Source organism: Acartia tonsa, chromosome 10 (genome assembly GCF_053477335.1).
Source record: "Acartia tonsa isolate MP-2025a chromosome 10, ASM5347733v1, whole genome shotgun sequence".
In the NCBI taxonomy this organism is placed as follows: domain Eukaryota; kingdom Metazoa; phylum Arthropoda; class Copepoda; order Calanoida; family Acartiidae; genus Acartia; species Acartia tonsa.
This window is the reverse complement of record NC_137269.1, coordinates 47,953,936-47,971,477: the sequence shown is the minus strand read 5'-3', so window position 1 is coordinate 47,971,477 and position 17,542 is coordinate 47,953,936. Positions and strand designations below refer to the sequence as shown.

Sequence of the window (17,542 nt, the reverse complement as noted above, 5' to 3'; positions counted from 1 at the left end):
GGAATTTTAATGTTAGAGGGAGATTTGAAATCTGCATGAAATTTTAAGGATTTTTTTTTATAAAATTCGTTTTTCGTATAATTATTTATCTAAAAGCGGAAATACAATTTAAGTTCATAAATTTTGACCAATAGGATAGATGAATTGGAAACTAACTGCGCTCTAATTGGTTGAATGATGTGCGACACTTAAGCTTCTCCTATCAGAGCGGAGATAATTTTCAATCCACCAATCACAGATGTCAAAACTAATTAACTTAAATTGTATTTTTTTTATAAAAAAAATCCTTAAAATTTGATGCAGATTTCAAATCTCCCTCTAACATTAAAATTCTTTCCAACTTATATATCTTAATACACACATAAATACGGAGACGTGCAGAAGGAAGTGTATTTTACCCCTACACCCCCTTGACATGGATCAACCGTCTACACCCCCATAAAGCAGCCAAAGTAAAAAAAAGTCACTTCCCCCCTCTGACAATAAAATAACATCCCCTTGTTGTTTGTATTACCCCCCCCCCTCCTTCTACCCTCTTGAAATAGCTTTTAAAGGGGTGAACTCATCTGGCAAAACCCAGTGCACGCCACAACATGATTACATACATACACACACTATTATACAGCAGCACCCAAATGATAACAATCACTAGACAAATAGTCAAGGACAAAGGTATACGTATTTAGACCATTAGTATTTTTTGCAGGTTAAAAATTCTTAGTAAAAACAGCAGTATTACATTTAACCAACTCTTTGATTGTATTTTTTTGGTCTAAAAGTCTTATATTTGGCTATTATTGAGATTTAAACAGAATTTCGTCCATTTTTCTTGGGATGGTGGAGGTACCTTTCCAATAATTAGCTAAAGATATTTTCTGGATTTATAAGAAGCTTCACTTCAAAGGAGAACAATATCGGATCAGTGGTTTTCAAGATCAAAATCTACAGGCTCACACAGACTTTTACTGTTATTTTTAGAAAAAAAGGATATACAATGAATATTTAAAAGAAGCATTAATGTCCAATTTTTCTTTAGAAAATCCCATAAACAATAGAAATTAGAATTGACACTTTAAAACACTTTTAGGCTTATCTATGACAAGGACGATTTTATTTTTAAATAAAATGGAAATAGGGGGTTGGTCGATTTCAGCCCCCCACTCGAACTTAAGTTCCATAGTAACAGTAAATTGTTTGTCTGTCTATCTGTCTGTCTTTAACGAATGATCAAACTAACCGCTGAACTGATATAGGTCTCCTTTACAATGTAGTTTCTCTTAGGACCTGGGAAAGTTAATATTTTTTTTGGGAAGGGTACCACCACCTTTCTAAGAGATATTGTCCCTAGAAAAAAAATTACCCACCCCAATTCTTTTTTCTTTTCTTTTTAAAATTAGAATTGAAATGTTTGGGTGCTACTCCCCCCCCCCCCCTCCAGACGTCCATGTGCCTCTAGAGTGTAGGGGCGTATATGCTAGTATTAAATATGTAACATAAGGACACACCGCAATGATCTAATTATAGAGTAGCTGCACTGTCAGAAAGAGATAGTGTCCTTGTATAAGCTGCTACAGACTTAACTTTTTTGTTGCCACTTTGCATTATTTCCTGATAAGTGTCAATTAAAGGGTCCTTGAGTGATGAACTGAAATTAGTTTCCGAATGTGAACACATTTTCCTAGGTGTTTCCCAATCCTATCTCAATATTTGCTACTAGCTAAAAAACCTTCAAACTTCAAAAAAAAAATCAAAATTTGAATGTACTAACGATTTATACATTATACTTTCAAAGTTTTAATTTTTCAAATTTTGATTTTTTTTTTGGAAGTTTGAAGGTTTTTTAGCTAGTAGCAAATATTGAGATAGGATTGGGAAACACCTAGGAAAATGTGTTCACATTCGGAAACTAATTTCAGTTCACCCCTTGAGTGGACTTATTCACTAAACAACTTAAATTTTAATTATAAGCGGGCGTTACAATATATAAAGAACAAAAGTTTATGTTTGTCAGTTAAGATCTCGTCAACCATTTCAGCTATTGAGTTCTCCGTTTCAGGTAAGCTTCTGAGATAGTTTTAGGCTATTTTAGTTTATAAAAGTGCTTGAGGTTGTTTTAGGCCCTGTTTTAGTCCCAGCTCCCTCCCCGTTTGAATACAGTTTAAACATATAAAGTAGTTTGTATACTAAGATCTAAACACCTAAGTACTTGAACTATCAATTGTGTGGTTTTAAGCTATTTTATTTTTAAATTCAAGTCTGGGATGGTTAGATTATTTTAATGCTCTACCTTTATTATGTTGGTTTTAATCTAAAGAAGGGGTAATTTTGTTTATAATCATTGAGGATGTATAGTACATCAATTTATTATCCATTGTTCATTCTTTAAGATTCCTGTTAAGGTGCTTTTTTTGAGTACAGATGTAAGCAAATTTGAGATTATAAAATTAATTTATTTTAAGTATAGTATTTCTAAATTAGTTTCGACAAACATGCCACTTTGTAAGATTAGAATTTTAAAAAATCTTTCAAAAAGTTTTCACGGATTTTTCTAGAAAACGACCTACATCAAGTGCAATGCATACAAACTGGCTTTAAAAACATTTATAGAAGGGACACTTAGTTTTTTTTTCACAGAATAAAATAATAAATAATTAATGATTACATACAAATACTAGCGGTTACGCCCCTAGAGGCCTCTAGGGTCATTTGAGTAGGGGGGAGTTGAATTCGATAACCAAATTTTTTTTTTGGATTTAAAAGTGAGATCCTTCGTTACAAACTAACTAACGATTTAAATACGTTTTGGTGCATGGAAAATGTTTAACAGAGTGCCATAATAAGAACAGGTTTAATTAAAAGTCAAAGTTTTAAAACATATTGTGTTTCTGATGTTGCCGAGCCCTGCTCAAATGGTTAAATGTAATTTGTTTTAGACTGCTAATTATGAGTTTAGTAAAATGTTTTGAATATCATTTTCTCTGCTTAATATTTAATGCATATTTTTAAAATTCTCTTCAAAATGAAAATAATATAAAACAGCTTTTTTTGTATCACAGCTTCTCTATATTTGGTCACATAGAATCTTAAATTTCTCGACCAGAGTGGGGGTAAAAGACTGGAACACCCCCCCCCTCCCCGTAACCCCTCATTTTACCCCACTAAAATTTTAAAAAATATAGTAAATTATCCCCACCCCTTTTTAATTCTTTAATTTACTCCCCTCAAATTTAAAAGCTTGGATATTCTTGCAAAGAACATATGATTTTTTATTTTATCTTTGCGTATTGTGACCGCAAACATACTTGTTTAAATACCTTGAAAACTCGAAAGATTTATGTACATTCAATATTTTACCCGTTCTTTACCACCCGTCAAAATAAATTAAAATTTTTATCTGATCTAAATTTCTCATGTATTCTGCCTCTTTATACTAAAACAAGGATGACAACATCCATAAAAGCGAAGCTCTGAAACGATAGGACAAACGAACATTAACACTTGTGTTAGAACTGAATAACTAGAATATAAATGTATAAAAGTCGAACGAAACCAAATTGTAAGTAAATTGGCTGAAAAAACTGCTTAAATACAGGATATTGTTTAAGAACATACATACATTTTTAGGACTTGATTATAGAGATGCTTCGCTTACAACAATGTACTTTGTTGTCCTAGGAGTCAGTATTCCAAAAATCAGACCAATCGGATAATTTTATCACATAAAAATTTTATGTTAAAAAAGTTAAAAAGCAACATGTTTAAAATGGACGTACGGACATTCAGGTAACGATTATAGAGTTGCTTCGCTTTCTAACTCGTACCTAACTGTTATAGGAATCATCATGCAAAGTTCGAAATCGATAGGACATTTCTAACATGCCTAAATTAACGAAAAGAGCTATCCGTTACGTACGGACGTTTTTAAAAAATAGAGGTAACCTAGAGACCTACTGTATAAATAAGCCAATAGGAGAATACTAAAGGTACATTCATGATATCTCATTGGTTGAAACATTTTACAGATCTTGGTACGTAAGGGCATATTTTTTCTCATTTTGTTCTCATTTTAAGTCAGCTATTATTGTGGCACATCTTAGCATAAGCCTTTTTTGGGTAAATTATTTCTTGTAAAATTTTTTCCCCGCATATAATGTGAAGCATATGACAAAACATATGAGTTAGCCATGAATAGTTGAATTTCTTAGAATAAAGTTAGCTTTATAAAAGATTTATCGCAAATGTATCCTGTATATATATAACAAAAGTAAACAGAGGTTTTAGTCTGCAAAAAATCCCTTTTTAAGTTTGACGAAAAATGCCATACAAACTGGCCCCTCTCGCACGCCCATGAATTAGTAACTAACTACTCAGCGAGGAAATAAATTTACGTATTTTGGCATTTTAGTTTAGGGCCCTGGGCACACAAGTCAAGTTCCTTTTGTCAGAATGGGTGAGAATACAGAGTAGCAGAAATTCCATCATAAAATTAGCACTAACATCAACACATCATAGGCCAATGAGTTAAAGCTTTAACAAGGGGGGGGGGGGAAGTTCTGACACATTTGCGTAAACGGTGAGTATAGGCTTTATCTTTGGACTGAGAGGATAGGTTATTAGGGATAAAATCATTCTTATATGATGAATTTCCCCCAGATTTAAGATTTTTTGGATAGGCCTCCAGGTTCCGGAGCTCCAGGCCTCCAGGTGGTCTCTGTACAGGTAAAAATGAAAAAAAAAAAAAAATTTTAAAGTTAAAAATCAACTTATAAAACAAAATATGCATATTTTTTCTTCAAATATGTGAATAATATTAAAAAAGATGCATATTTTGTTTTATAAGTTGACCTGTAACTTAAAAAAAAAAAAAAATTTTTTCATTTTTACCTGTACAGAGACCACCTGGAGGCCTGGAGCTCCGGAACCTGGAGGCCTATCCAAAAAATCTTAAATCTGGGGGAAATTCATCATATAAGAATGATTTTATCCCTAATAACCTATCCTCTCAGTCCAAAGATAAAGCCTATACTCACCGTTTACGCAAATGTGTCAGAACTTCCCCCCCCCCCCCTTAATTAAGTTTTTGCTCTATCGTGTGAAAATGATTTCTACATGCTTTAATACTTTTTTTCCGCAGATAAGAAAATAAAATAGTGAAATTGGTATAAGCAACGAGAAAAGTATAAATTTCTTTTCCACGAAAACATTTCTATACGACCAAACAATCAGAATAAAAAAACCAGGTTTTTATACTGAAGAAAATCAAAATCTGCTCTGAAATAAGGAAAATTATGAGGATCTTAGAATTTTAATGGCCAGCATACTCAAAAAGTCTTACTCTATACTGGTCCGTCTTTTACTTTATAAGATAAAAAATAAGCTAATATTTAATATGAAAATTATTGTTACATTGATTGCACATATGTAGTAAGAAAATTACTACTACGAAAAAGCTCTAAAAAATCCGGATAGGAAATGAGTTAAAACTTGGAAAAGTAAAAAAATGGTCAAAAAATCTTTAAAATGTAAGAGCATTTTGAATTTTAAAAAGTTTTCTGGGCCTACAAATAATCTGGAATAGCCATAAATCAATAATGCATAATTATCTCGCAGTGCAGAGAAATGCGCGAAAAGGCCTATTTTACGTGAAGCCTTCCCTGTGCAACTTGGTTATTCCAGATTATTTGTAGGCCTTCTTATACCGCTTTAATTGGTGTGCGGGTATGATCTGTACGTTCAGCCGCTGGGCAGCTAGCAGCCTTTAAAATTCATAGATTTTTAGCAATATTCGTTACCAGCAATATTTTACCGTGAACTGCAGTAGATCCGTTTTTTCTATTTGTGACATTAGTTATTCAATTTTTAACCTCAATAACTTTTTTCTAACCAACTCTTTAAACAAAAACCGCATTTTGTGTATGAAAGCTTAATTGAAAATGAACCACGTATGTTGAATACTAATTTTAAACATTAGGTTTCTTTAGGCAAAATGATAGACATGAAAAATGTTAAAAATTAAAAATTAGGCGTTTAAGGTTTCATTATATTTTTGCATTTTCAAAAGCGAAGCTTTACTTGAGTCGGTCCGTTAATTTTAGCATGTTATAATTGTCCTAATGATTTTGAACTTGGTTTGATGATTCTTGTTATAGGTAGCCACTATTTTGAAAGCATAGCGACTGTATATTCATTACCAGAAAGTCCGTATCTTCATTGTAAACATGATGATATTTTGCTTTTTAAAACAGTATTTTTTTATGATATGATTGCTTTAATATGGATTTCTAGGACCATTATTTATAATTAGATAAGCGAAGCTTCTCTTCAATCAAGTCTTAAAATGTAGTTATGTCCACAATTTTTGTACAAACATTTAATCAATGTTGAATATTAATATTACGTCTTACTCTGTATTTCTTAATTTTCGTTTGCTTTACGGTCTTTAAAGCTTCGCTATTATGTTTTTATCCTTGTTTTTCATTTATAATTTTATTTTAGGAATATAACGTGCTGTGGACTGAAAAACTGGACTTTGGGAATATGTTCTGTCTACACACTAATCCATATTGCCCTTCTGGTTCTAAATGTTTTCATTCTTGAAGAGTAAGTAGCTTTTATTCCTTAATATTATTGGTTATCCCATTTTAGAGTAGTAAGCGTTTTTTGTCTGAACCGATATTGTTCTCCTTTACAGTGAAGCTTCTTATAGCTCCTGGGAAGGTTTTAAACTATTTTTGGAGAGGGTGTCTTTACCCCCCTTCCCCCTCAAATTTAACTCTTGAAACTCAGATTTAAAATGGGATGAGGTCAAATTTTCCCCTTCTTTCCAGTGCCCTAGATACTTCTAGGGGCTTAGCCGCTCGTTCCATTTTATAGTAGTAAGGATTTTTTTTGTCTGAAGCTTAAGATTTTTAATAACCACTGAACTGATTGGGAATTCTGTTTTAGATAAGCTTCACATAGGTTCCTTGATAGTTTTAATTATTTCATTTTCAGATTTAAGTCTTGGGATGGTTTTAAGCTATTCCATTTTCAGATTTAAGTCTTGGGATGGTTTTAAGCTATTTCATTTTCAGATTTAAGTCTTGGGATGGTTTTAAGATATTTTTCTAGCCCCTTTAAATACAGAGTCCCTAGCTTCTAGTATCTGAACAAAACGTTAGCCTAGAGGTACTGACGGATGGACGGATTTACCCTAATTATAGAAAAGCTTCGTTTTTAAATATATTTTATTTCAGTCCTGAAGAGCATGTGGATAATTTTATCCACTTGATTGATACAAATGATAACAGACTCTACAGATCAGAAATACATCTCAGAACTAGACAATATCTTATACAGGTTAGTTCAGGGAGGGAGGGGACATGGAATGTTAATAACACCAATCCCAAAAGTTTTATAATAACGTTTTCTTAATCGTTGGCTCAACAACTTTGGGGACTTTTACAGAATTTTGATTGTTTGATTTATTAAGTTGAGTGTCCAAATGTTTCAACCACTAACAGAAGTTGCAATTTTGTATCTCATCATTGGGGATGAACATCAATTTATAGGCCATTGGCTTATCCCTTAAGATCCCTGGGTTAGTTGGCGCTTTCACACATAGTATCTTGTTAATCACTGATAATCACCCCTCTCAAACTTTAAAAAGATAAACTGAAAATATTAGAGGTTGGTTTTCCGTTTGCGAAAAAATTCTGATGGGAATTAAATATAAATATCACAATTGTAACTTTTCAAAACTATGGGCAAGACAATTTTAGTTTGACAGAAAAGACATGAATTGTCAAAGGGTATCATATGGTAAACTATAACTTTTAATGCATAATGATAAGCAGTCATATTTTTGCGAATATTTTCTAAGTGCTTGCTAAAGGCTTGAATTATAAAATACTATTAAATATTCCTTGAATTTATAAGGCGTCGCTTTAATTTATTGAGATTGATTTATTTTTTTGTGTTTCATGTAGTGCATAAATGCAAAACTAACCAGGACAATTTTGTTTACGAGTAGCGAAATTAAAATGGATTTATGCGCAAAAAAAGAAATAATAAGCTAATATTTGCGAAGCTAAATAAACATTTCAACATTGATTGTAGAATTTCTGCTATCAACAGTTAGATATGATAATTTTAGCATTTGTTTTTTTGCCATTCTGATTTATTGAAAGGGAGGGGACTGCAAATTAAACCCAAACACAGTGTTAAGAACAGCCCTTATCATTCGTTGGTTCAAAACTTTGGTTAATTTTGATCATGATTGGTTAAATCAAACTAGCAGTTACCAAATTTTTCAACCAATAAGTGTAATATAGGAAAAGGGGTATTTTTGTTTTTCACAATTGGGTATGTAAACAATCATTGATTGTCTTATCCCTTAAGATCCCTGGTAAGTATGGGATGATTTATAGAAAAGCTTTACTCCAGAATAAACTGTATTATTCTGATAAGACATAAAAATACCGTACTCTGCTACATAAGGCTTACAACATAAACAGTACCACAACAACCCATCTCAGTGTTTTTTTATGCATTTTAATTGCACAGATTTAAATTAAAACATTGAATGAAAATATAAAAATTTCAAGTACAAACATGCCTCACGGTTTTTTTAACGCTTCTCTTAAAAGACGTTTGTTAAAATTTTGTATGTTGCCATAAATTTGTTTATGAAAAGACTACCTAACTTTTGTTTTTGTTTTAGCCTCTATTACCGTATCATAATCTTGAAGAGTTTCAAAATTTTGAACTTAATGTAGAAATTATTAAGTCTAAACTAACTGAAAAGAGAATGGTTATCGTAGATTCCTTAAAAGCTCTCCATGGATATCAAAATAAGAAAATAGAATATTAAAATTGGTTTCAATTTTATAATTTTTATTTAATATTCGTAGAAAACTGTCTGTAATTCAATGCAACACATGATTTTTCAGTGCGGCTGGATACTGGATATTGACTGGCTTCGAAGCCATACTGGAACACATTAATATCTAAAGTAACAAAGTACCATATAATTATAGATAAGTAAGTACTATATTTTTTTTCAAATGTTCCACTTTTGCAACCTGGATTTTTATGTTCTTGTTATCTTTATTTTTTAACTTGCATTTACGGTTTTTTTTCATACACCCACGTTGTAGGAAAATAAAAGATATTGAAAGTTTTTTAATATCTCTTAAATTTGAAATATGCAAATATACAAAGTACCCCTTCTGTAGATTAAAACTATGGGTTTAAAAGTCGGGATAGTGCTAGTTTGAACAAACCAATCAATGTTCATTTAAATACCCTAAATCTTAAGCCTACGAATAAGAGAGCGTGATTCTAGGACTTTGGGAACTTCAAAAAATTTCAAGTCCAACGTCCCCTTCCTCCCTTAAAAAATGCGAGGATGAATTATCCCCTTTAGCAATGGTAAATAACCAGAGGATTGAAGAACAATTGAGGAATCAAAAATGAAAAACATTTAAATATGATAAATTTATTTTCATTGTTAAATGTTTGTCTCTGTTCCATCCCACATTATCTTAGCTGATGATTTAAAAGGCGTTTTATATTTAAAATATTTTTTAATCAATTAATTTTTAATAGCAGGTTTTTAATTTATTGGAACAAAATATATTTTTTTTACCACTTTTTTTGTGATAGGGAGGCATATGTCTGAGGATTATGGCTAAGCTTGTAAGCCTCAAGATATTTTAGGGATAAACCAAAGGACGACACAATTCTCCTGTCATAATATCCACATATTTGATTTCCATTAATATAATATATATGAAGAAAAGAAAAGAAATGTTTATATTTAGAATTCTGGTGAATACCTGGCACTGCCCATAACTGTGAATGTCGTCCTCCTTGCCTCCAATATTCTGGCTTTCTTCGGGGCACTATGCACCAGTCCTCTTATTCTGGTACCATGGATACTGGCATACTTTGGTAGGTCATAGATACATAGATAGATAGTTATTCTTAGGGGCACTATGCAACAGTCCTCTCATTCTTATAACATGGGCACTGGCATACTTTGGTAGGTCATACATACATAGATAATAGTTATTCATCGTATCGTTTTATAAACAGCTTTCAGCGGATATCAAAATGTTCAATTATAAGATTAAAACCAGTTTTTTAGCCTTGAGATACCGAAGGCACGGACTAAAAAAACTGGTTTTAATATTTTGATTGTTTATTTTTGTATTTGTAGAAAACTGGATATAATACGATGCTATACATATTTTTTCAGTATTGCTGAGAACCAGTTCTAATCCACCGGATATTCATCGGTTTCGATGCGATATTGGAAATATAATTCTTAGAAAAATGTAAAAGGATGTCTGTGTGTATAGTGAAGGATCTTGCTAACCATTGAACTGATATGGTTCTCCCTTACAGTGAAGCTTCCTACAGGACCAAGGTCGCTCTTGTAACTATTTCTCGGGAGGATTCCCCCTACACCCTCGAGAAGTCAATGGCTTGGAAACCCATTAAAATCCGCTGGATTAAAACTGGTTCTCAGGCATACTGAAAAATCATGTACAGCATCGTGTTACAGACAATTTTCCATAAATATTAAATAAAATCATAAAATTAATAGCAGTTTTGTTGGGCCTTCTTCCCCCCAGGGCTAACAAAATTTGTTTTAATTTTATGTTTTTCATTTTTATATCCGCGGAAAGCAATCTATAATACGATGCGATAAATATCTATCATAATTTTAAATTGATTTATTTTAGTTTACATCCTGTTCTGTCTGGCGCTGATGGTCTACCTAATATTTCTACTAGAAGAAGTTTGGTTCAAGGTAAAATAATTTCCAGTATGGCTCCATACGCAGGTACTTTCCGCAGGATTCGAACCGTTTCTGAGACATACCGAAAAATCATGTATAGCAACGTAATGAAATAATTTCCAGTATGGCTCAGAAATGGATTGATATCCACTGGATTAGAACCGAAAAACCTTGTAATTTAAAGATTTCAAGACGTATATCGGTTAGCTAAATCTTCATAAAATATAGCTTTCTATTCTAAATAGCATCCGAGAAATTCACGTTTACTTCTTAACGCTAGTTACAGTTTTCCTCTGGTTAACGAATATTTGTAGTTATAGGGTAGCTTCGCTTCTTACAATTGTATAAAGCCTAACTACAGGTTAAGGTATTAGCATTTACATGTAATCAACATTCGATTTAAAATTGGGGTTTAAAGTCTTTTTACTTGTTTATAACACACTTGTTTAGATGGTTGGTTAGGACTAAAGTTTCTTTTGTGATTTTTATTGAAAATTTAGCTAGAACTCGTCTTTGGTATTAACACAAATATATTTATGCGATAGATGGCATTTAGTACACAGGGAGGGAGGGGACATTGGGCTGTTTATTACACTAGTCACAAAACGTTTTCTTATTCGTTAGCTTAACAGCTTAGGGACTTTTGTTGAATTTGATTGATTGGTTTATTAAGTTGAGTATCCACACATTCCTACCACTAATTTTGATCTATAGAAGGGGTATTTGAGTAGCACAATTGGGGACGTACATCAATTTATCGGCCAATCGTCTTATCCCTTTAGATTCTTGCATTTAGTAACTATATTTACCAACTAAAAATGAATATATGACTGCAATTTGATCTTAAAATATAGTTTGTTTTTATAAAAACGCATGAGACTTTTTGACAATTTACTTTCAATTTAGTTTTAAGAAGAAAAAGTAAAAACATGGTTTGGGTTCATATTTTTAGGGGACAATATCACTTTGCTACATACATACAAACAGACATTCTGTTACTTTCATAAAATGATTATATTTAAAAAAATAAACTGTATTTTAAAATATTATATGTTGCACTTTTATATATGAACTTTTACTGATATTATGATAAGGAACTAGGTAACCTTTTTAGTTTAAGGTTAATTAAAATATAATAAAAAAGAGCATATATTTTATATCATGGCATATTTAATCTTTTAGATAAAAATCTATATTTTAAAATATGGATCAATTTTAATCAATTTTTCCTAGATATTTTATAATTTTCAATTTACACAAATGTGTGGGCTAACAAAACTGGTTTTAATCTTATAATGTTTCATTGACATAACCGAGGAAAGCTTTCCATAATACAATGCTATATATAGGTTCGTTCTAGAACCCAGTAAAAGTGTCGAACTATTACGTCAGAAAAAAATAACAATTAACCAATGAGAGACCGCTATATATTTTACCATTGGTCAATTACAGTGAATACTGGCTTCTCATTGGTTAATTTTTATTTTTTTCTGACGTCATAGTTCGACACTTTTACGAGGTTCACTGTTCTACTTTCCCCGTTCCTTTTCCACTTTAAAATACATATAATTTTTTAATGAAATTATGGAGCAAAAATGAAAAGCAATTTTTTTTCTATTTTGTAATCGATTTTGTTTTAGATTTAACTATCTAAACTTAAATCCAAAAACTAATTTTTTGAGTTAATTGTTTTTGTGATTGATTGTAAAAGATGGTTTTAGTGTAAAATATTGGTCAAACTAGATTTTGATACAATTTAAACTTTATTACATCCACTGTGAGATAACCTAGGGTTGGGCCGGATACTTTTTTGGCCGGATACCGGATACCGGATATCCGGCTGATTTCAAATGCCGGATATCCGGTAACCGGCCGGATATCCGGCCAACGCCGGATATCCGGCAAATATCCGGTTATCCGGCCAAATTACCGGATATCCGGCCGGATAACCGGCCAAATTACCAGATATTAAAGTAGTAAAAAAAATTTCTTCAGAAATCTTACATAAATTTACATAAAGTTAAACTTATTCAGAAAAAAATGTTCTTCTAGCTTCAATAATAAGAAAATTATAGCCATTTAAGATTTTAAAAAGCAGAGATTTTTGTTGTAAAGTATAAAAAATTATAGAGCCGGATATCCGGCCGGATAGTTTCAACATCCGGTATCCGGCCGGATATTGAAAATGGCCGGATATCCGGCCGGATATCCGGTCACACCGGATATCCGGCCCAACCCTAGATAACACTAAGCCAATTCGTTCGTTGGCGGGAAGGTGATATGTTCAACACCGCGTCATAACTCAAGACGTTAAAAAATGTTCCTGCTTTTGCTATGTCAGGTGCGCAAAAAAACAAGGTCTAAAACAGTCACAACGCATAACCATGTATAGTTACAATAACAGTACAGGGGTGTTTTTATGGCAGCAAAAAGTTGGTTTAACCCCGCCCCCCTATAATTTTGCAAAGGGGTCGAGGTACCCATCCCCTTGAAATAAATAGTTGGATAGACCTACACTATTATGATTGATACTTATGTAGAATATAAAAGATTTTCTTATAAAAATTTTTATGTGTTAGATTTATACACTTTTGGACATAATTCTAATTTTTCACGTATTGTCTCAAAAAATGCAATTGAGACATTGGCAGTATAACTAGGAATACAAATAATTAATTTATTTTTGGCAGCACTCATACATACACACGCACCAAACACACACACACCTACACACACACACACATACACACACATACACACACACATACACACACACATACACACACACATACACACACACACACACACACACACAGATACCAGTAAAGACTACTAGCTATTAGCTATATGTCTCATTTTTAGCAGCAAAGCTTCTCTAAAAGTCATAGCTTCTATTTGTCTCTATTTTATTTCTTATTTTTTTCTCAAAATGTATGTATTAGCTAATAGTTTTTAAAAGATTTTTTTTGGAAATATTTCTTATTTTTTAAAACCTAGCTTCTTTAAAATTAATCTCTAATAGTAAAACGTAATTTATTGTAAGGGGAATGCCTTCGCCAAAAAAAAAACAGGAACAACTTATTTTTATGTCATATCATGTTTTAATCCTGGAGGACAATTATTAAAAGGCATGGCAACATCAATCCAATATCCTTGGTATAATCGTAATTCATTGGCCCTTTACTGCCCTTCTATTGTTTTTGTTGCCTTAAACCATTCGCGCATTTTTTGTTGCAGAGAAATTAGCTAGCTTTAATAAATTCATAAACTTGAGGAACTAGAGGGGTGCAGGGAGGGGTGTCGACCCTTGTCTTAACCTCTTTTCGAGGAAGCTTTGTGTTTATCAAGATCGAAATTAATTCCTTATTCAAATTTCAAATTAGGCGCAAATGTCGTCTTTGTTTGACTTTCCTTTTCTAAAGAGACGCAGCATGGAATTGTTTATGTTTTGATGCGTCCACGTTCTTTACTTTTGAATGATATGTGAGTGGGTGAAGATTTCGGAGAATAAAGTTTGGCCTATCATTGGTCTCATAGTGTGTGAACAACCCTAGTATACCAGGGGCTTTAAACCATTAGAACTTCAGGTAGAATTTGTTCATTTTATTTAAATTGAATGGCGTATAGGACGAATTTATTAAGTGTAAAAGGCTTTAGCCACCTAAACATGAAACTTTATTATGATTCAATTATTATGTTTTAGTAATTTTTTATGTGCCTTTATTTTTGCATTTAACAATGATTTATTAAACCAAATAATTTTCCTTTAAAGCCAAAGTACCCAAAGATTCTTAACCGTAGAAAAAAAGATTTTAAAAAGCAAATAAGATTACGTGGTTATAAAAACTGGAATTTTGTATTAATTGATTTTGTAATTTCAGGACTTTGAAATAGTTTGCCTCAATAAATCTATAATCAAACCTGCTGTTGAAACTTGATGGTTCCTGGTATTGGGGGTTTGTGTGTCCGTCAAACAAGATCTCTAGAACTTCCCGCTAATTCGGAAGTCACACTCAACCAAAGTGTCATGGTTGAGACAACCCTCCACTTTCAATTTAAGTTTTAAAATATCGTGCAAACAAATTAGTCTTAACCTTCTTTGGACCTATAGGAAGCATTACTGTAAATGAAAACCATATCGGTTCAGCGGTTGGCGAATTCCATGTCCATTTTTGCTACTAGTAAACCCTAAAAAGCTAGCTTTAAAAATGAACTTTAGCTGTGCCAAAAAAAAAGTTTAATCTGTTCATTAAGCTGTGAAATATATACAAGATGCAATTTTAAATTGCATACCCTAAATAGGAATGGATATAGGATATACGTGGATAAATAAACAGGAGATTTGTCGTCAGTTAAGCTTGCTATTAAGGACTTCATTTATTGGTCCATTCGTTTATCCAGTAGGAATGAACCGCAATGAAGAAAAGTGGGTGGATTTGTGTTATCGTTATTTTAGCCAGCTGCGAGTATTACTTTTCAGAGTACATTAAAATCTGGCGCAATATCCAAGTAATAAAATATCCATTTAAATAGGGTGGCTTCAAAATTGGCTTTGATCATGTTACCACAAGAATGACAATATCCATTGAAATGTAGGATGCTGCGCAAAATGGTTCAAAAAATGACGTCATACTATAAAGTTGTCCAATGAGAGGCCAGTACACATTGTAATTGACCAATGGTAAAATATATACTCGCCTCTCATTGGTTATTTTATCATATGACGTCAATTTTTTTGTACCATTTTGCGCAGCATCAAATGTAGCTAAAAATCTTAACAAATCCTTTACGTTTATATAAACTCAAAATATTTTCTTTATTTAAGATTAACAGATTATTGGATTTTTTTTATTTAGGGAAGAATCATTTATTGTTTTACTGCTTAGATTTTTAAAAAAAAAATTTATTTAAAACTTTTTCTCGTATTCATTCGAATCCGGTGGATAGGAACCGGTTCTCATCCATACGAAAAAACTATGTATATCATCGTATTATATCCAGCTTTCTACGAATATAAAAATGTACAATCATAAGATTAAAACCAGTTTTTTAGCACGTGCCTCCGGCACCTCGGGGCTAAAAAAACTAGTTTTAATCTCATAATTGTACATTCTATATCCGCGGAAAGCCGTTTATAATACGATGCGATAAATAACTATTAACACCCATAAAATTGACATCATTAGGAGCTCTAAATCCAAAACCTACGTTTTTTTGTATTTCATTAATTGGGTAACACTTTTTTGAAAATTTGAAATAATCTTACAAAAGAAAAAGGAAGCAAAGTTTTATAATAACATTTTCTTATTCGTTGGCTTAACAACTTTGTGTACTTTAGTAAATTTTGATTAGTTAGTTAATTAAGTTGAGTGTTCAAACTTTTATACCACTAATTTTGTTTATCATCATTGGACATGTACAATGTACATCAATTTATCGGACATTGTCTTATCCCTTTAGATCCCTGAGTAGAAAAGCTGTATTTTTAATTGTATGGAAGTTTCTGTTAAAAATTTCCCTTTTATCATTTTTGGTTACAGATTAAATTATTTGAAAAGGCAAATCAATATCTTATATCCAAAACTTTCAATGTGTCAATCTTTTTGGTTGCGAAGCTTCTCTATGGTGAAAATAGACATAAAACCATGATGATTCTAGGTAAAACCAAAATATTTCAGCGGGGGCTTTTTGAGAAAATTTATTTGAAAATGTCAAGTTCAATTTTCACCCCCTAGGAGTTGCCGCATAATCATGACAAGAAAAGCAAATATTATTTATTTTAAAGAAGGTGTATCAACTTTTTTGCTTTTTATTTAAGATAGCTAGCCGGTTCTTTCAGTAAGTAGTAGATGTAAAATTTTTCATAGAATTCAGATATGCAATCGGTTTTTTTGTAGACCTCTTATTTTTTAAGTAATTTAAGTTTTTAAAAAAAATAATTAAGTCGGTTTTAAGGTACTAAAACGCAACAATATAAAAGAAGAAAATGGCCAGTATGAACAAAAATAGTAAGATCTTTAATTTGACACCTTACTTTTAAAATTCTGTTGAGTAATTATTGAAAAAATCTATTTTTTTAACCTCAGTTTAATAAAAACTTTAGACCTAAATATTTTCTCAAACAGACATAAAAAACATAGGTTCATATATACCTTTAGAATCAGAAAAATATTACAAATTCATTCAAAGCGAAATTGAAAAAGTTTTAAAAAATTGTAATAAAAAATATAAAAAATAAAAAATTTATTTTAAGAATTGTAACTACTAAACTAGCCAATCACAAATCGCGAAAATTGACGAATCGCGAAGCTTAACCTATGAAGTTAACCAATAGAATTGCCAAAAAAAAAGGAGAACGTTCATATAATATATACAATAGATACTACAATAAATATAGTGATATTACAGAACATGTAAAGAATGAAAAATTATGAACAAATATGCATCAGTCTGTTTATAAACTTCAAAACAATGCATTTAAAAATACATTATTGTTTCTTGTGTTTAAAAAATATCTGCTACATTGCATTGTCTTTTGTTTAGGTTTTGTTCGGGTGAACTGAAATTAGTTTCCGAATGTGAAAACATTTTCCTAGGTGTTTCCCAATCCTATCTCAATATTTGCTACTAGCTAAAAAACCTTCAAACTTCCAAAAAAAAAAATCAAAATTTGAAAAATAAAAAATTTTAAATGTATAATGTATAAATCGTTAATACATTCAGATTTTGATTTTTTTTTGAAGTTTGAAGGTTTTT

At 31.6% G+C, this 17,542-nt stretch overlaps 1 protein-coding gene across 1 annotated transcript in view; it reads left to right on the top strand.

Annotated features, from left to right (window-relative positions):
• Positions 1 to 17,542, top strand: part of LOC145330223 (uncharacterized) — a 78,881-nt gene that overhangs the window by 13,659 nt on the left and 47,680 nt on the right. The window contains exons 2-5 of the mRNA XM_080174834.1: positions 6,496 to 6,600; positions 7,236 to 7,338; positions 9,804 to 9,933; positions 10,731 to 10,798. Of these exons, the coding sequence (XP_080030960.1) occupies positions 6,496 to 6,600; positions 7,236 to 7,338; positions 9,804 to 9,933; positions 10,731 to 10,798 (406 nt within the window). The remainder of the gene's footprint in view (positions 1 to 6,495; positions 6,601 to 7,235; positions 7,339 to 9,803; positions 9,934 to 10,730; positions 10,799 to 17,542) is intronic.